Below are 20,221 nucleotides of genomic sequence, written 5' to 3'. Positions count from 1 at the left end.
TACTAGGAAGCAACCTGGTTTTGTAGAACAGCTTTGCAGGCATCTGGGTATGAAACATTCAACACTTCCACATGAGGTCTGTCACTGAAGAGCATCATCGCAAGCGAGTGAACCAAGAGTAAGAATCGGATCTGAAATGTGGGATGTTATTGACAATCTGGCAGTTGTAGCTGTTGACTTGGGACTCTAGAGATGGTTCAGTTCTGTGAGTTTCTTGGTTGACTTTATGTAAGTCACTATCCTTCGTTTTCTAGCCTCAAACTGTGGCTAAAATGTCCTTCTCTCACAGAAGTAATAAATGAATTCAGACCTTAAATCCATGGGTGGGAACTGTTGATGGAATTTTGTAGGTATCTAGGCAGACGCTGAAGCAGCACTGTGCACACCCTTGGCATGTGAAACTGCCCCTCAATTCCCACATATGGTATTGTGAAACTCAACAACATACTTTCCTTTTTATATGTCAGGTACAAATCTAAACCAGAGATGACTGGTTTCAGATAAGGAATATCCCATCTATCAATATCAGTGTGAACTGTTATTTTTCAGGCTTTTTTTGGGGTTGGAAATGAGCACTTTTTGGAAAGAATGCATTTCAGACTGAGTCCCTTACTTTGGCTAGAATAAGAGGATAATGCAAAAATGTCCTCAGTTCAAATGAACTGTTACTATGGCTTCCTTCCATCACAATAAAAAAATACATTAAGGGATGCTGCATCTGAACTATTCTGAACATATTTGAAAGCCAGCGGCACTGCCTGCAAAGGTTCAGGCTGGTGCTATTTAAATCATGCTAAAGGTTATTTCTGGCACTTTGAAATTGGTCCAATGAACTTCATGCATCATATAATCATATTTTATGGTTAGAATTCGATTACAAGCTTAAGAGACAGCTAATAGGGAGTCAGATTCCTTTAACGTTTCAGAGTTTTTCTAAAATGAAATTAAAAATATTATATGGTGATGGGTTTTAAAAAAAAAACAAAAACAAACCCAACAATGTAACAGCCATACTTATTTTTGGTGAACGCTTCACTGTTTTCTTTCTAAGGTTTATTACTCTTCTAAATCATCTGCATGTTTAGGACATTTAAGCATTGTCTTTCTGGCATTTTGAAGATAGTGTTAAAAAGTTCCCCGAAGATAGTTGATTGCCACAGATTAGGATAGGCACAGGCTGCCGGACTGATAAGAGCTGTTAATTCAGTTTTCTGTGTATCCGTTTCACAAATATGAGCTGTACTTTAACCACACCATTTCCTGGTTTGTTCTCAAATGGGAATGGAGGGTTGGAACTGAAAATATCCAGCTGAGATATGTGTGGGAAGTGAGCTGTGGGTAGGAAAAACATGGCAGAATTATTGCTCTCAGCAACTTGGCAGCTGTTTGTCTGCCCAGGATGCCTCTGCTCCGCAGCTCTGCAGGCGACGCTGTGATGGAGAGCGCTCGAGAGAGGGTTGGCTGACGTGTAGAGAAGGTGTTGAGGCTCAGTGAGCTTTGGGGATCAGAAGCACCTGGCACTGGGGTGTTTGTTATATAGGGGAGGATGTTAACTCTGCAAACCAAGATTTTTATTTTTATTTTTTAAATTTTTGCTCTTTCTTAAAATTCGGTTTTTAGTGGCAACTAAAAGTCAACATTAACAATGCTATTATAATTTGAAATCTGGGTTCAAGAGCATCTGCTTAGATGGAACAAATGCAGACATTGGCTTTACTGGTGGGTCTTTGGATACAAGGCAAATACAAAAGTCTTCAGTCCGTCACTCTTTTCTGAGATCTGGCTCTTCACGGACCAGTTACTAGACTCAACTTTTTACAAGATCGCAAAAACTTTTCAGTTTGTGGGAGCGCACCTTTAGGTTTTATGAAACCTAATGCAAAGGTTTTTCCTAGGTGATACAAGCGCTGCATAAGATTTCTAGCACAAACATGCTCTACCTTTGTAAAGCACAAATGCTAAACGGATTGAGGCAAAACAGCAAAAATTTGCATGCAAATCTCCATCTGAGTGTTTGCTTCTGTTCCTGAGTATTTGTGCCATATGCTGTCAGGGGACCAGAACCACTCTTCAGGTCTGTGTTTCTTCAGGTGTCGTCCAAGTTACAGATCTTTAATTTTTTTGCAGTCATCTTCTTGGTTAGTCCCACCATCAAAGAGTTGTGTATCTCTCCAGAGTGTGCATGCATCTTCTTTTTCCTTTTCCTTTTTCTTTTCCCTTTGGAGGCCTTCTCTGTTTTTTGTTTTGTTTTTTGTTTTTTTTTGTTTGGTTTTTTTTTGTGGGTTTGTTTTTTTGTTTTTGGTTTTTTTTTTACATTCTACCATTAATACCTAAATTATTTGTAGCTCTTATAAGGGAATGCCTGTTTGCCAAACTGCCCGTGGGTAACCTGTGATAACGGGATTCCTTCATATGGGGCTAGTGCCTTCTCCTGGCAGAGGAAAACTAGTAAAATGCAAACTCTTAGTGTTGTTGTGGAGCCTCCAAAAACGGGAAGAGAAACCCTTGGCAGGGTCCTTGTCATCCAGCTGGTATACTATGACTGGGGGATGGAGTTAGAGTTGAGCGTGCAACACAAGCCTGACAGCCAGCGTTGTGCCTGGGCAGATCACGTTACTGCTTTGGCACTTTGTGCAGCTCAGTCAAGCAGAGAGGTATGGCTAGGGGAAAAAAAAACCAAACAAAAACCAACCCAAACCTCTTTATTACAAGGCTGGACCAGTTCCCATCTCTCCTTTTTAGTGCTCTGGAAAGAGGAGTGAGAGTAACAGAGCTCCCAAGGTGAGACCTAGCACCGTAAACCAGGCACTGATGGATAGACTCGCAGGCTGAGTGACTGGTAACGTGTCCAAGTCCTCAGAGCTTCTCTTCATTCAGCAGAGGTAGAGTATTTTAACAAAGTTCAGCCTCCTTTTAGTAACATTTATTAAACTAAGTGTAAAACAGGACAGCTAGCGAAGCAACCCCAAATCTAGCTGAAATCAGTTTGCGTTATTCCTGGATCGCAATTTAATAATCAAATTAGTTAAATCATTCAGTGAGTAAACACAGGCGCTGCCCTTTTAATTCCGATGCGGAGATGTAAGGAGATGGTTCTTTCTGTAAACAGAAGGCCACACCGAATAACTTCACCCAAGACAAATCTAAATATTTTTAATAACATTTTAAAAATCTTAAAATATTTTTAAAAGTGCAACCAGGGAAATGTAGCCTTAAAGCTAAGTTTAATTTTTTTTCCTTTTAGACTGTAGTTATTATGTGCTGATTTAACTTTTCTCCCCTGCATCCGGACAGGCGGTACCTTAGGCTTTAGTGGGTTGTAGAAGACACTGGTGCAGGAATCTGCTGGACTTGATCTTTCAGAGGGTTGTGCTGTATGGCCCCTGGGCCTAAGAGCTGAAATTTCTCTGGAAAACTGCAATTAATACTTTTTAAAAATTCTTCACCGGTTGGCTTTTTAAATTGTCAGTGTTTTAGCCACAACAGACTCCTTCACTGGTGTTTCTCGTCCTGCAGTCCCGTACCTGCGCAGTCTGTCCTGAATCTCAGATTTGATTATTTCTGCCAGTGATTGTTACAATCTTTGTATTGTACAAGTCCTCATTTTTCAACAAATTAGTTTGAGATTCATGCAGATTGTTTCTCTTTTTAAGTTGTTTTGTTAGTTTTGTTTTGTTTTGTTTTGTTTTCTGGTGAACAACAGGAGTGATGCAACTTTTCTTTCAAAGGATAAACTAATTTTAAAGAATAAAATTAGGTGTTTTTTCTGTTAAATCAGCTGTTTATTTTGTTCTTTTCTGATTGGAGTTATAACAGCGCACGAATTTCAGTGAAGTGACTATTTCTACAATCATGCCAGTTAGTCTAGAACTGAAGAGCTCATCTGAATCTATAACAGACGGGCCTCTATAGTAAAACTTTAGTTTAATTTAGCCTCTGAACACTTTTTTCTTTTTCCATTCATGTGTTGCATGCAGGCAAACTCTGATGCCCCATCCCACTGGAGAAATTCTAGAAAATACTGGCATTCCCTCTCGAAATCATTTTGTTGTCTGTGGAAGCTCAGCACAGAGGGGACTGACTGCCATCCCCCAGAAGGGACTGTTCCTTGGCCGTGGTTTAGCAGATCTAACAGGATTTTTCACCTTAACAGGATTCCCTCTGCATAGCCATTAGCAAAATATTGCCACTCACTCAAAACTGGTCAGCTCTTATGTAAGCAGCAAAATAAATGCTACAATTTTCTACTTTTTTCCCCAAAAATTTTTCAGTACCAGTCGCAGCACATTTATGACCTGTTCTTTGTCATCCCTTAAAATGCCTCCTTTGACACCCATATTCCGAAGCAGATCCACTAACACACAAGAGAAAACCCAAATCTACCTCTGTGTCCTTGTCTACCCTGTGATACCCCAACAGTATCTGGAGTCACCAACCACTCCGAAACATTAGCTTATGTGCTGTTCCTTTAAAATACAGCAAAAAAAAGAGGGGGGAAAAAAAAAATAAGTCATACTTGATACAAATGCATGCTGAGAGCAAGATGTGGGGTGAAAGGTTCGTTCAGCCTGTGAGAGCACTGCCAGCTTTTCAGAGGCAGAAGAGGCATTTTGGACCATTTCAAGTCCAGTGCAATTAGGAGAAGTCTAATTTTCTATTATTCTATATTCTAATTTTCTATAAATCTATTGAGGTTTTCTTTGATGCAAATAGCTTTTGTTTTTCTATGCAGTTCTTTTGTTAAAATCAGTATTTCCAACCCCTAGCTAAGAAATGTACCATTGTTTTTTTAGATTTTATTTTTTTTTCCCCACCTAAATATAGAAATACTTTAAATACCATTGTAGCATGGTGAAAGTAAATATTAGGAAATTTTGTAGGTGGCATGAAAGGAAAAATAATTTTCACAGCCATGCCTTTGAGGGACTCTACCCTGCCTTAAAAGAGGTGGCAGTGAGAGGCGGGAGAAGGATGCTTGGTCTGAATTGCTTTTTCCCTCAGAGGCAGCAACATCAAAAGTCAGTATTTGATGGTACCTTTCCTCTGTGTTAACCCCGTTTTGCAGCGATTTGAGAAAGAAGGTATTGGAACGCTGTCTAAATGTGTCATTTTAAAATATGATTACTGAAAGATAGTGGGTTTTGATATTTAGTGTGGGATTTATATTGCCAAATTCAAACCTAAATGTAGGTGTTAAGTCTGAGCTAATCATGTAAATTCTGTAGGCTCCTCCACAGGCAGGAGGTAGAGCGTGACTCATCCCATGGTAATGTTTTTTTAGCTTTCTCTGCTGTCTATGGTGGGAGCTTCTCTCGTTAAACCAAATACCTCTCGTTTAGAGGGCCAAAGTCCCACCACTGGACTTTGGACTCTATTTTTGGTCAGAATGCCCATGTCTTGATACCGGACAGCCTCCTTGTAATATGTTGTTTTCTATTGCTCCAATCTTATCTTTAATCCTCTGCGCTGCTCTGAAGCATTGTCAATAAAAGCATAATTAACGCCCCCCCCCAACCCACAATGTGTTGAAGTGTCAACAAAGTGCTAAAGAGAGATCACCTCTCCGTCTTCAAGTATGTTTAGCAAAATTATGACTCTAATCTACAATAGCACAAAGAATTCAGAAGAGACGTTCCGTCCTACGTGTCATTTCTTGGGTGCCGTGGTTTTCAAGCACATGATTACTCATCCTTCACATGTATTAGTGATGAAATCCAGAATTACTACAGGCAAGACGCTTAGTTTTGTGATTTAGCGGGTTGGTCCTGTGTCCCCCTGAATTGCTCTGCTTTTTCAGGACTGTTGGAGACCTTTGTTATTGCTTTAGAAAGTTACGGAGCTTGGGGTTTTTGTGAAGAATTTTCTTTTCATCTCTTCAAGGCTGAAAGGAAGAGGTTGAAATACGCGTTGCTTACTGGCAGCTTCACTTCACTAGATGCTGCTCTGACGATGCTTTCTGAATTTTTAAAATATTTTGTTTCTGGAGGAAGTGAAAATACTGAGATCTTTTTTCCTGTGGGTCCAAAGCAGCTGTTGAGTCTCAACATAATCGTAACAGATTTGCTTTACCAACAAGGTTACAAATGTCACAGAGACAGTGTTTGATACGTTTTATTTTAATTAGACTTCACCTTGGCTCTGAATTCATTTGTTCATGTTTTCTTCCACATCCTAAAATCACCCAAGTGCTGTAAATTCTCAAATAAAATGTAATTACTATTGATGCCACAAAAAGTTAACTTTCTGTTGGCCAGCACATGAAGCAGGTATCTAATTTATTTTGGGTTTTTTTAATTTGATATCTACTGATGTTTCAGAAAATATTTATTTTTCTCCTTTACAGGCTTACAGATTTTCTCAGCTTCCTGAGATGGTAATGGGTTCTCCTCCTCCTCCTGTCCCTCCCAGAACAGGTCCTGTGGCTGTTGCCTCTCTCAGGAGGTATTTATCTGTTGTTTTATTTTAGGTATGGTCTATAAAAAACACTGTTGTAATAAGAACCGGGGCAAACCCTGAAGGGGCGTTTACAAGCCATTTATAAGGCACTGAAAGACACATTTGTGAAATTAGAAATGTGTTGGTTTTGTTTCATTTTAACATGAAGAAGAAAGGAGTAACAATGAATTTTCTATTAGCTAATCAGTTTCAATAAAATTAAGAAATCCAGGCTCCAATTTCTTTTAAAACACGTTTTGCTTCAGCCGGCATAATGGCGTATTGTATTGCAGATGTGTGGTAGATAATTCGCGCTGTCATTCTCCCTGCTATTTTCTGTTGTAAGGACTTGCAACGGGATATGGATGAATTGTAAGATGTTTCTCAGTACTCTGGGTCTGGGGATTTTTTTCAGATATACTTGCATTTCTGAAGCCAAATATGTGCAAAAAAAGCCCGATTGCCGTAGCTCCGTGCATACATTTTGCCTCTTCCTCACAGTAAGGCGCTCTATAAAATGCATTTCAAGGAATTTTTATATTTCTGTGGTGGATGAAGTCCTTTAACCTTCAGTGCTGTGCTGTTAGGTACTGCCTGAGGCCAAAGGAAACTTCTGAGAGACTGCTGATGATATTGTAACTGCATCCAAATATTCAGGATGTGGACACTGTCTGTTGACATATTCTTGTTCGTCCATTACATTGCTCTAAAGCAACTGGGCCAGACCGTTTCAAAAGCTGTTAGTACTTCCCCAGGGCAGTTAACGTTACTTACCACAGTCGTCTCCTACTGTATGATACCATGTCACGTATACTGTAGTAATATGGTATTGCCTACAGTTTTGTGTTGATGAACTATGGCAAAGCTCTGGGCTTTGTGTTACATGTCACAGGCATTTGTCTGAAGCAGCAAGCAAAGACTCTGTGCAATGGTAGTAACATGCTTTGTCAGAGTAGTGACCAGTTGTTCTCAGACCTCCAGACTTACTGTTTGCCAGTTCTCCACAATTCTGTCATGCCAGAGCAAAATTAGGTAGCTTGTTCCTAGCTGGCTGTAGCTGATAGGCATGCATGTAGGTATGAATCTCATCTGCCAGTCAGAATGACAAAAGTTTGTTGTTTGTTTTTTTTTTTTTTCTTTCTTAATGCACAGGTCTACATCAGATATTGGCAGCAAAGTGAGAATACCTGAGTCCAGTGGGGCAGATCAGGCGCAGCATCATGATCAGGCATCTTTTGCAGCTGGTTCGAGAGCTCCGATGTCTGTTGGTCCACTTGATCAATCAGCTTTTCACTCAGGTGAAAAAATAGTGCAGACCCAACTTAGACCTTTGAGAGCCTCACAATTTATTTTGCATATAAGTGAGTGTATGGGATATAGTGAATAGAGATGATTATTTGGGGAAAGACTCTATTAGGTATTAGCTGGTACAACTAAAGGACACCTACAAAGGATTGCTCCTTGTAAATGCAGCATCAGCTGCATTGTAAACTACTACTCATCCTGCAGAAGCACCAGGACCATTCTTCTGGCTTATTGATAAGAACTCTGAATTAAAAGCCCATAAAACTAGTTCATCTGTACCACAAAACCCAGTGGAATTTTTAGGGCTGGTACAGAGGGTGTTGGCTAGCAAAAGCAGAAGCTGCAGTACTGGGACTGTTGTGTGACTCGCACTTTGTGTTGCACCCTGTACAGAAACAAAGTGGGAGAGGTGAGTACCAGGGTTCCGAGGGGCATGGAGAAATGGGGTGGATCCTTCCATAATTTTATCAGTCAAGAATATCAGGTCAAGTGCTAAAAACCAGAGTATGTACAATGGAGCTGTAAGTAGTGCTGCAGAAGGATGCTTAATGGCATCCAGCTCTGCTTGGTTTCTAAGGAAAAGGAGGAAAAACAAGTGGACGTGAAGAACAGAGTGTGCGAGACAGGTTTTCCAACCTGGCTGTGGGATGAGGTTCTTTGATTCCCAGTTTCCTCTTGAGAAACTTAACCCCTCATCTTGTCACAACAGTGGGCTGCTGAGGGGGCAAGCTGAAGGTGTGCGCTCCCTTCCCTTCAAAGCACGAGGCAGCAGTGCTTTTGCATAGTCAAAGGTAATCCATTAGCTTGTCTCCCCTCCTGTTTTGGAGAATGTGGTTCCTACTCGTGCAGAACTTGTTTGGGGTCTAAATGTCCCTGTGTTAAAGGCCTAGTGAGTTCCTGGTCTTTTTGATATGAATTTTGTTTAAGAATGAATTGATTTAATAATGAGATTAAGCTGATACACTGTTTTGATGGTATCTGGATAACATTTAGCTGGGAAAATATTTGAAATAGCTTCTCATTGGTAAAATATGCTTTATGGAAGAGCTATAGAAAAGACCTTACAAGATTTTTTTTTTCTGACTTATATTGTCAGTTCAAAGTTTTGAAATTAGTAGGTTTATTAGACATTGTTCTGTTAATCTGTCAGAAAAAAAAATAATTATTTCTTAGCTTCCTCAGAAGCAATACAGCGTTATCTGCATTGTATTCAGCATTACTGAGAATAATAACGTTATGCAAACCTGTTGTCACTTAATTATAGTAGGTTCTACTTTCACTTCTTGTCGTACCTTCGGCAAAGGGTGCGTGTGAATCTGAAAAGAGCAGATGCTCAGCCTTTCATTTTAAAGCGTTTGAAGCTATAAATATGCCACACTACCAAGAGCTCGGTCGCCATGTCTGCAGTTGTGTGTTGTGTGTGATACGTGCTTTTTTATCGTTTACAGTGATGGGGAGGTTTTATTGCTGTATGTTAAAGCAGGTGTGTTATGTTACCACTGAGGAATGGCTGCATTTCAGAAGAGACCAAGTGACCTTTGGGTACCTTGTGGAGTTTCCCAGAATAATTCTGGGGGTAGTTGGAGGAAACTTTCATATATGATAGATGTTAGAAAAGGCTGTAGTACAGGGAAAGACAAGGGAAAGACAAGGAGAGTTGTGAGAAACGTGCAACTTTAATACAAGGATTTCTGATAGGAAAAAAAAAAAAAAATTTCCTCAATACATGAAGAAACGTTGCTGCAGGTGCTGACTTGGCATGAAACAGCCTGATGTTGCTCTCATCAGCTCTAAGTTAATGATGTTGAGGTAAGAATTGGGATAAGGTATTACATCAGCTAATTAAGTGTTCAGTTTGAATAGCAGCTCGTTTCGGTGCGGTTAAATGAACAAAAGAGCATTGTGGTGTAGAAGCCACATGTCATCTACAGGAGGAGCACTTTCTTCTCTACATGTCTGAAGAATACTTATTTCCAGCCTTGCTGACTCATTTAAAATAGCAAACTTTGTGCTGTCTGTGATCTGGGAAGCACAAGGATTGCTCCCATCTCTTAGCCTGTGTCTTTCCAAACCAAGGGGCTGGAAGAATCGGGATAGAGGTCCCGTGAGATAGCCCGTGGCTACTTGCTGTGCAGGTGGACATCATAGATCACACGGATCCATAGCAATTCCACACGGATTGCTTCTGCGATGGCTGCGTGACGCCAGCATCCTCACTGACATGGGTGAAAGGCACTGCAACCCAATGTCAAAATGAAAGCTCGGACTTAATCCCTAACAGTAGAAAACACTGTGTAAATGTCAATCACAACATAGAAGGTTTTAGTCCATATTTTGGATGATGTAGCCCTCATTTTTCTTCCAATTTTTTCCCGCTTTTTTTTTTTTTTTTTTTTTGAGACAGTCTTGAAACAGATTTTTGCTCTGGAAAGAAATGTATATTTGATATATATAAAAAAATATATTTTTCTCCTCTTAGCAAGCCCTGATTGCATTCATAGCTAGGACCGCAGGGGAGGTCAATGAGAACTTAAAAATCACCAGTTTTGTGGAGAATGCTGTGGGGATGGGCGTCACTGTTTGAGTCTTTCTATTCCTGTGCGTGTGCCTGTGCGGTGTTCCCAGCATCCATCAGAGCAGGCAGCATAAGCCCCTTACAGAGTGTCCAGGAGCAAGGATGTGCAAGGGCTGTAAATGACATTCTGGGGGACAAATACTTGGAACAGCCCGTAAGTGATGCTAATTTCTATCAGTTATTCTCTGTGTGAAGTTTGGGAGAATGCCCAGGTCTTGCCACTTTGTTGGCATCTCTTCCATCTCTCTCGTATCTACTGAGAGCAATTAGTGGCAATATTCAAATGATGTGCAGTTGGAAGGAAGGAGTGTATTTTCTCTGCATTGAGTCTAGTACAGAGCTGGTGCCCATCTAGCCAATGTTACTGTACTTCCACTCCTCGGTGAAAACGCTTGAGTTGTACTTTGTGTTATGGGGATTACTGGCTCTTCTGCTTTCACATAAATGATGTTATTTTTCCTATATTCTGTGAATCTGAAAAGTACAATACATGTCCATGTATTATAACTGAGTACTCAGAACACACTGTCCACATGCTTTGTTTACTGCCTGATAAAGATGATATAGAGCCTTCCCACCCAGGATTTAGGAGTGAGGATTTTTGTGACATTAATGTAGCTGTGGTATATTGCTGGTGTCTGCCTTCATGAGTAAATAGACACTAGAGGAAGGAAGTCTCACTGGAAAACAAGTTGTTTGTACTTTAAACGTGGCAAGTACATGGAGTAATGATGGCTTCTCTCAAGGGAAATAGTGGGAGCATGCAGGAAGGTGCTGGTCTTCCAGACAGCCCAATTATAGCCTGTGGATAATCTGAGTAATTGCACCGTGTTGTTCTCTGCATCTCTGAGAGTCCCATTTATAAACCCTACCTGAAAGAGCAGGTATAAACATCTCCAGAGATTTGGCCGAACCTCATACTAGGAAGGCTGGTTTCTCCCCCTCCACTTGGAGAGTGACAGTGAAATGTTAGTAGAAGGTTTCCTGGACATCCTTATGCATGCATCTTGATCAAGGTGTGATAAAACAGATTTGGTGTCACCAAGTTTCCTGTTAAGTTGTAGCTGCATAATTTATCGTGGTCATGGACTGTTCCCGGAAAAGGAATCGAGCAAGGTAGGGCCTTGGTGTTTTTTATGGAAGCGCTGAAGTTTTATGATGGGATTGTTGAGATTACAGTCTTCTAAATGTCACTCATTTTTGTAGGTTTGGTGCCTAGAGATATTAAGAGAGTTCCACCATGTAAACCGAATGCTCTATAACCTGCTGTTGAAAAGAAAGGTGCACTACTCTCAAACTCATGGTAACGATAGCTAAAAATTGGATGCAAGGAAGCAGGAAGCAAATATAAAAGGAAAAAAAGGTGGTTTATTTTTTCTAATGATTCAAAGTTTTGATGAAGATCAGTTGTTGCAAGGATCAAGGCCTAAGGGCTAAGTCCTCATACCTTTATTTGAAGGCTGTTTACGGTTATATATTAGATGTTATATATATATATATATTATATGTTATATATTATTATATAACCTTTCCTTCTGCAGTATTTCCCAGCATTATAGAGATGTTCTAGTCAGATGGTGGAAGCCTTACATACAACTGATGGTGATCATTCTCACCAATTAAAAAAAATACATTAAAATTACTAAGGCCAGTTATTTCATAAGCATTGAAAAATGTCAGCTGTTAATTATATGTACTCTCTTTCTTAATAGGAAATACCGTACCAGCAGTATTTGCCATACCAGCAGCAAACCGACCTGGCTTCACAGGCTATTTTATCCCAACACCACCCACTGCATACAGGAACCAAGCCTGGATGCCCTATGCTGCAGAGAATGAATTACCAGGGCAGTGGGCAGACTCAGTAAGCATCCTTGCTTTTCTAACTACATATATTTTCTGTGATTTGCAGAGGAGAGGTTTTAAGCGATGCTAAGTGATCAGCAAAGAATCTGAGCAAGGTAATTCTTCCCTGGATGGTCTAGCAGTGAAGAGTTATGAGAGGGTGGCATAGGTGGCATAGATACTTTAGGTGTCCATCCCATGAATTGTCGGGTCTTTTAGAGAATTAAAGTGTTCACTGGGTGAGGGGCTGGCACCCACATAAAGCTGGTGGGTTAGGTATCATTTTGCTTTCCCAGGACAGAGGTTAAATATTTGGATAGCACGTGGCAGGAGTAGGTGATGCTACCTTTCAAGGTGGCCTTGTGCTGTTTGGAAGCTGGGGAGCATCTTCTCCTCTTGGAGGCTTCTCTCAAGGCAGCCCAGCTCCTCAGTCCTCGCTCCTGGCTCTGCTGCAGCGCTGCTGTGCAGTGTTTTCCGTCCTCCTGCAGGCTGCAGTGACAGATGATAAATTAAATAATTTATTGCACAATCCTAGCCTGGGACAGATGTAATTTTCAGCCCAAACTATACATACCTATATTTCAAAGAAATATAGTTGAGACATCCTAAAATGAATTGCAGTATTTTATCATGTTTGAAACAATTTCTAAAATTTAGGGCTTTTTTCCACTAGGAAAAAAAAAAAAAAGATCAATTCTGCTGCTTGAGCTCACATCTGGTATTTATGCAGAACCAATTAATCTAAACAAACTGGGAGATGGATTCTATTTCCTTGTGCATATCATCAACAGAATATTTTAGTGAATTGCATTTGGAGTCTAATAGTTGGCTTTGAGCAGCTAAGCAAGAGACAACACAGTCATATAAATGTTCCTGGAGGCGGCTATTTGTTGCCAAATCTTTATTACTGTTCCTGATGCCTGCAAGGAAAATAATTCAGTTTGACTGTCAGATGCAAGTCTGAATTTGTAGGCTGAACTGTCAAGAAAAAAGACGTTCATCTCTAAGCTGAGCACATCTGCTGATGTGTTCCTGACACCTGGAGGCTTTGATGCCATCAGATTCCCTTCCCAGAGCTGCCCTTTAAAGTATGGAAACCCTTTTTCTTTTCATTGGTTTATTTATTTGGGTTTCTTGTTGTTGTTGGCTTTAATCCTACTGACATTTTAAATTCGGGAGGACCCTTGTGTCTGGGCAATCATTTTAAACTTTTTCTCCAAGAAGAAGAAATTTAAAAAAAAAAAAAATTAATTATTTCCATTCTTTTTTCCTTTAGTCTGCCCCTACTCCTTCACTGCAGTCTCATGAAAAAAGAGTCAGATATCACTTGTCGGAAGGGGAGACAAGACAGGGAAAACAAACTGAAATGCAAGTTTCCAACCCCCAGTTTATTCTTCAGGAAAGAGAAGAATGTAAACCTGTTGTGGGTTTCCCTGTCTTCAGGGAAAGGTGGGAAGAGCAGTTAGTGCCAGTGGATCGTACAGAGAGGACTGGAGAGGGATAAAATATAACAAATAACTGTGGAAATATAGAATTCACAGGAAACAATATTCCTTTTAACTTCGCTTACCCATTACAGAGCTTTAACAGCTTCTGTTTACTCAGACTTTCAGCCCTCCTGTGACTTTGCAGAAGAGGAAAAAAGGTCAAAACCAAACCACTTCAGTTTCTACAATGAATTTGCACCTCCCAGTGCCTGAAAATATGTCAGTACATTGTCTTTATTTGAAAATCATTACTAGAGGAACTAGTAATAGTGTTAGCAACATAATACAGTCAGAAAGCCTGACTAAAACTGCAAAAAATGAAAGATCCAAAGTAATACTCAGGAGTTTGAGTTTCTGGATGTTTTGTGGTTTCTGAGCCTCTAGATTATAGCTTGATCATGCTTCCAAGGTTTTCCTGACAATTAGTAAGAACGGAGGCTTAGGATCTATAAGGTGAAAATTGAAATTCCTTCCTTTTCATGCATTTCCCCTAGCTGAACTGTAAATAATGGGACATAAGAAACAGGAGATTTGACAACAAAGAATTATAAGCTTAATTTACTGTAATGTACTATTTTCCCAGTTAAAAGGTAAGTACTGAAGCACTAAATTTTGTGGGAGAAGAGAACTGTATCCAAAAAAATCGTTTGTTTTCCACATTGCTAGATGAGGCTTAGTGAAAGTAGTAACCTGGTGGCCTCTAGTGGTGTGTTCATGTGTACTACTAAAACAGTTGAATAATCTTTTGTAAACTAAACAGATGCAACTGCATTTAATGATCACTTTCATATCACGCCCGTTTCCTTATGTTTATCTCATCACGCCGTGCTGAAGGTGTCTGACGTTCTCTCCATCACTTGATGGATATCTAAGATTGCATAGAGCATGTGTAAATCCTAGTGGTCAGGTTTTCATAGGTTCTTAGATGCCTGAAGTGGCAAAATTTTCCCAAAGCGTTGTTAAACTTTCACAGGGCCAGAGTCAAAGTGGGATTTAAGCAAAATTCCAAAGGTATCACTCTGAAGTCCATGATGAGGTCCCATGTTCCTCAGAAGCTATACAAAATTGGCAGATGTTTTACATTTTGACATTTCAGTCTGCTTGCAGACACGTAAAATTCTGAATTTCTGCTTCTGGCATACCCACCAACGCATTAGCCCTGGTGGGTAAAGCACCTTACACCTCAGCCTGACTGAAACCCCAAAATGAGCTGAGACACCTGCCTGGCCACCTGTATTCTAAGTTACATAAAACCTTAATGTATTTGGAAAGTAAAAACATGTAACCTTTCAGCAATTAAACATTGTGGAAATATGCCACTTAACTTATAAGTGTAGTATTCTGAGTGTAGTGTAGGCTAGTGTACTTTTCTGAGTCACTCACTTCATAAAAAAGTGTCACTGAACTTTCCTAACTTGCCATTGGGATGGAGTAGAATGATCAGCTTTGTCTCAAGGAGAAATTATTTTGTCCTAGTAATAGGTTATGTTGTTATAGAAGACAACAATAGTTGTCTTCTATAACAACATAAAGCCTTCTTCAAAATGAAGGGCTGTAGTTTCCCGTTCTACAGACTTCTGCAAAACATAAATAAATACTATTTTTATTTGATGCGCTAAAAACTTCTGAAGACTTTAAAGATTGGCATCGTGGTTCATGGATTTGTGAAGGAAATTTAGTATTTCACGGTGGCTAAAGGGCCTTCGCTATTATTTTAGTTTTAGCCAGTGTAACTTGGGGCTGAAATTAGTGAAGTTACAACAGGGTAAAGTTGCGAATCCCCCATGTAATTCTGTTAAATGTGGCCAGAAATCCTGATAGTTGTGAGAAGTCAGTGTTGAGTTTCCAGGTTGGCATACCTTAGCTTATCCCTGTTGTCTGGATCTAGTGAGTTTTTATTGGGAACTGTAAGTCCAGAGACTTGGCTGACTTGAATTATACAGTGGCTGCAAATCAGCAAACTCTACTTTTCTGTTCTAGGCTTTTTGGTGTCCTGAAATGTAGTGGTGCTGTCTGTTTAAAACTGGAATGTTTCGGAGGAACAGTAAGCAGAGGACACACTTCCAGAAAAGCCTTCTCCCTTTTTGCAGTGATGAAAAATGAGGACATGCAATGTTTCCCCTGCTAGGTGTTTTTGCTGCCACAGTCTGGGGAGTTGAGTACGTGGTACATTGACCTATGTGCATTAAAGACACATGCCAAGATAGACGCTTGTAAACGGACACTTAGGAGTATGAGGTTTACATTCTCTTCATACGGTCTTCTCTGTTACATCTTGTTCTGTCCCAGGGACAGGTGGCACTGTGGATCAATTGTTCTGTATAATTTTGTATAATTACAATGCTCTACAGGTACCACTACCTGGATACATCGAGGCTTATCCACGCTCCCGCTACCAACACAATTCTCCTTCACGACTTCCTCGCCAATACAGCCAGCAAGCGAGCATGCATCCCAGCCTGGAACAAGCTCCTCTGCCGTCCACCGCAGCTTCTCAGCAAAGCCTGGCAGAAAATGACCCCTCTGATGCTCCTCTCACCAACATTTCGACAGCTGCCCTCGTAAAGGCAATAAGAGAAGAAGTTGCTAAACTGGCCAAGAAGCAAACAGATATGTTTGAGTTCCAGGTCTAATATCTTTTGCGCACAGTAGTTGTATTGTGCAACCTGGGGTAGCCAAGGGACTCCTTTCATTTTTGGTTACAAACTTGCTGTGAATTGTGCCAAAGCGATGGCGTTTTTCTCTGTCTGAAAAGTCAACACTATGAAAGGACTTCAAGCAGAGCAACAGGACTCTGAAGATACGAAATTCTGCTTGCCAGCTAAGGAAAAGCTGCCAAGATACTGTTTAATACTGATAAGATTGATCACATGCAATTATCAGCTCTTGTGTCATGACCCACTGTCACTAGAGATGCTGCTGAACAGGTCTGCGCCACAACGATGTTTCGTTTGCAGGCCCAAAGGCAGAGCTGCCGAAAATAACTTCTGCATGTCAAAACTTTGATTAAAGAAGAAAATACAGTAGAAGATGTTTAGCTAAAGGCCACACGCAGTAGGTCTGGCGGTGGCAATGTTAATTGTTGGCTGCAGGATATTGTATAAGGGATGCTGATTTCGGCAATGCAGAGTGATTCAGCCTTTTCATTCTAGAGACCGTATTCAAACCAAAAGAATTTGAGATGAGTAAGTAATACAAATAAATGGCCTGTAAATAGCCCCGATTCTCCTCATCCTATTAACAGTACAAAGAAGTGAAAGAAGAGAAGACTGTGAAGAAGGAGAATGATATTTTGATAATTGGTGGCTACCTTGTCCCTCAATGCCACAGATGAGTTATGGAGGGGAGATTTTTTTCAGCGTGAGAGAATACAATGCATGAAGAGCCAACAAAAGGATATTGGTGCTAGAAGCTTCCAGGAGAAATGAAAAAAAGGTTATTTGTGTTTGCTCTATATTCAGGCTTTTCAGTCTGAATGCATGTGAAGCTGGTGAACCTGAGACCTTTGAGCAAGTCTTTCCAACCTGGAATAATGAATGCACCTGCTTGGACAAGAAAACCTCTGTTTAACACAGTGCTTTTTTCTCTTTCTTAAACAACGATATCTACTAAAGGGATGCCAGAAAATGCTACCCTGAAGCTGCAGTTGATTTTGATTACACTGGCACAGCGAATGCACACCTAGGAAGTTCTGAATGTAGAGGACGTGATTATTACATTAACATGTATATAAGTAAACAACGACATGGACTAACAAATACACTAATGTTCTGGGAAAAAAAGAACATTTCCAGAAATTACGCTGACTTTATATTGTGCAAGATAAAGGTCACTAATTATTAAACTGCATTGTTGTATGAATCCAATCCCAAAAGAAAATCAAACCAGTTGAATGAAACAGTAGTTTTATCTTTTGCAGTTGTACAAACTAGTTGGAGATCACGAACAATTGTTTTCAGTTCTTTCAGCAATTAGCTTTGGGAACTGAAGTTGTTGCAAAATTTGTTGTGTTGGGCATGTTTGATGTCAACTGGAGTTAAAGGTAATGTCCTTCGTTTCAGTAAGTTATTAAGTTATTCTTAATTGCTTGTGCTCTTTTGTCCGATCATTTCATTTCTCTGAGTTTCTTTGGTCTTTACTGAGGTGAGAAGAGGAACTTGGTTTAGCTTTTGGCCCTCGATAAAATGAGAGAAGGGGAGAAGAGACTAGAGCAGAGGATAAAAGAAGAAATTGATGAAGCACAAACTTTTAAAGCAGAACTATTTTTTCCCCAAATAATTATATTATAAACCCTGACTGAGATTGTGATACATAGTTATCCTAGAATATACAGATATCTTCTGCTCCAATACCTTAAATGTTGCAGAAGCCTTTGGAACGCTAGCTAATCTTTCAACAAATGTGAAATTTCTTTTTTTTTAATTTAAAAATCAGATATAAATAAAATGTATTTTTGTAATTTCTATGTATATATGTGCTGTATATTTATATAAGTGACTAGTCTGCTATAGTCAGAAAATTTCCATAAACCAAGTGAGGAAAAAAAAAAAAAAAAAGAAAACAAAAGAAAACCCTAATAATTGTAATGATCAGTTTAAACATGCTATGTCTGGAGTACACAAATACACATTTGGGTGACTTGGGTACAAAACAACCAAAGAAACTCAATCTTTCGTATAAGTCTAGTAAAGACAGACTGCTCTCAGTTACCTGTCAGCTAAATAATACTGATGTTATCAGTGTAATACAATGCACCCAAATTATGTTGAATTAATAGCTGCCTAAGAATATCACACTTTAAAATAACACCTTAAAAATACTGGACCAAACTCAGAGTGCCATAAAAAGACTAGTTCTGGTTGGCTTCGGTGGGAACTTCACTCACTGAGAGCAAGGCTGAGTTTCTCTACGAGGGTTCACGTATACATTCAAGTCTCACTAGAATCCCTTGAACAATATTCTGCTTATTTTTTTAGTCATTTACATCATTGTAATGTAAGTGTAGATGTAATTGAAGGGCGGCTTGCTTTTATTTAGCCTAAGCTGGTTCATAACTGGCTTACTCTAACTCAGTAAGTGAAACCAACACTAAATTGGGTCAGCCACATTTTGCATCAGCTTTATTACCTCAGTTTTTTTAACGGTTCTTCTGTTCAGCTCAACGACGTTTTGCAAGTAGATAGGCCCTTCTATGCAACGGGAGTGAAATGTGCTGGTGAAATAGATTTCTGTATCTTAGACTCCAGTTTTGCAGACTTATCCTAAAGCTGCAAATACGGAACCATCATCATTGAGAGGAGTGCTGGAGCCATAGAGCTGGGAGGGGTAATGTTACAACGTAGTCCCAAAAGGGTCACAGGAGGTAGGATGTACCCGATTTAAACAGTGCTTTTGTGACACTTGGCTCTGTTTGTAAATCTCTACCCATTCTTAGATCTCTGCCCATTCTTAAATTTAAGCAACTTAGTAGTTCTATTGAAAAATGTGTGCAGGTAAAGCCTCTTACATCTTACTTGATGAAGTATCTTGCCATACTGGAAATCAAAAAGTTTGGAAATTATGTAGGTGTACAGGGCTTGAATGCCTACATGCAAACAAAATGAACAGACAGAAAAACCCCGAGTAAAAACATTTAAATAGCCTTCTAGAAAGAAAAAAACCCAACATTTCAGTAAAGTTAAATAAACTACTCTTCATCCTACTGAGGAAGACCTGTTAGACTTTCAAAATTAATTTTGTTTGGTATTGTATCGGTGATGTGCAGTCTATTGAATATTTCCTGAACCATCACTCTGAAACCATTGTGGTGCACTTTATTCACAAAGGCATCTTACATTTTTCATTCATAATGGCTTTTTATCCTGTTTTTAATAGGTTTCTGTATTTTTTGTTTGTTTGTTTGTTTTAAAGTACAAAGTAAGATGATATCAAGACAGTAAGGACATTCCTGGGAAAGAAAAATCATGCTGTAATATTTATACTGAGCACAAAGCGATGATAAAGTGAAAATACAGTGTACAAATAATTTGTAATATAATAAACATTTTATATGGCTACAATTAAAAAATAGTTTTTCAATACTGATTTCAAAGAAGAAAGTACGCCCGTTTAAAGTTATAACCTCATTGGAATATATTAATGCAATTTTTACTGATAAAAACCTTGTCGTTAAGGTTTTTCTACTAAATGCCCCAGTTTTCTTTAAAATTCTGTTACATGTTTAGGTGAAAATACTGTTTTCTGTGTACAAAAATGTTGATGTTCTGACCACTGTTTGTTGTCAGATTTGTAAATCATCGTTAGAAACATCTGCAAATGAAACGCACGTAAAATTAATTCTTGGTATGTGTGTAATGACCAGTTTCAGTAGGTATACGATGTGTCATATTTATTAACATCAGTAGAACGGTAATGTTAAGAGGATAAGAGGGCACTATTTGACAGTCATTTGGGGAGAGAAACATTATCTGGATTTGAGAGAAGCTCTAGCATTCAGCTTAGAAATACGAATAATATTTATATCTAATAATATTATGGATAGAACCTGATGGAAGTGCATGTAAATCCTACATCT

General features: G+C 39.4%; 1 protein-coding gene across 5 annotated transcripts in view; it reads left to right on the top strand.

The window, feature by feature from the left end:
- Nucleotides 1–19,655, top strand: part of KIAA1549L (KIAA1549 like) — a 74,863-nt gene extending 55,208 nt beyond the window's left edge. For 4 of the 5 annotated variants that reach the window (XM_074918485.1, XM_074918482.1, XM_074918484.1 and 1 more), the window contains 4 exons: nucleotides 6,344–6,441; nucleotides 7,588–7,733; nucleotides 12,028–12,179; nucleotides 15,999–19,655. In XM_074918485.1, coding sequence (XP_074774586.1) covers nucleotides 6,344–6,441; nucleotides 7,588–7,733; nucleotides 12,028–12,179; nucleotides 15,999–16,280 — 678 coding nt within the window. In that variant the 3' untranslated portion in view covers nucleotides 16,281–19,655. Of the gene's footprint in view, nucleotides 1–6,343; nucleotides 6,442–7,587; nucleotides 7,734–12,027; nucleotides 12,180–15,627; nucleotides 15,744–15,998 lie in introns of those variants that run through there. The other variant, XM_074918483.1, reaches the window with a different exon arrangement.
- Nucleotides 19,656–20,221: the final 566 nt, after the last annotated feature.

Source organism: Athene noctua, chromosome 14 (genome assembly GCF_965140245.1).
Source record: "Athene noctua chromosome 14, bAthNoc1.hap1.1, whole genome shotgun sequence".
NCBI lineage: Eukaryota > Metazoa > Chordata > Aves > Strigiformes > Strigidae > Athene > Athene noctua.
This window is presented reverse-complemented; position numbering and strand designations above follow the sequence as displayed.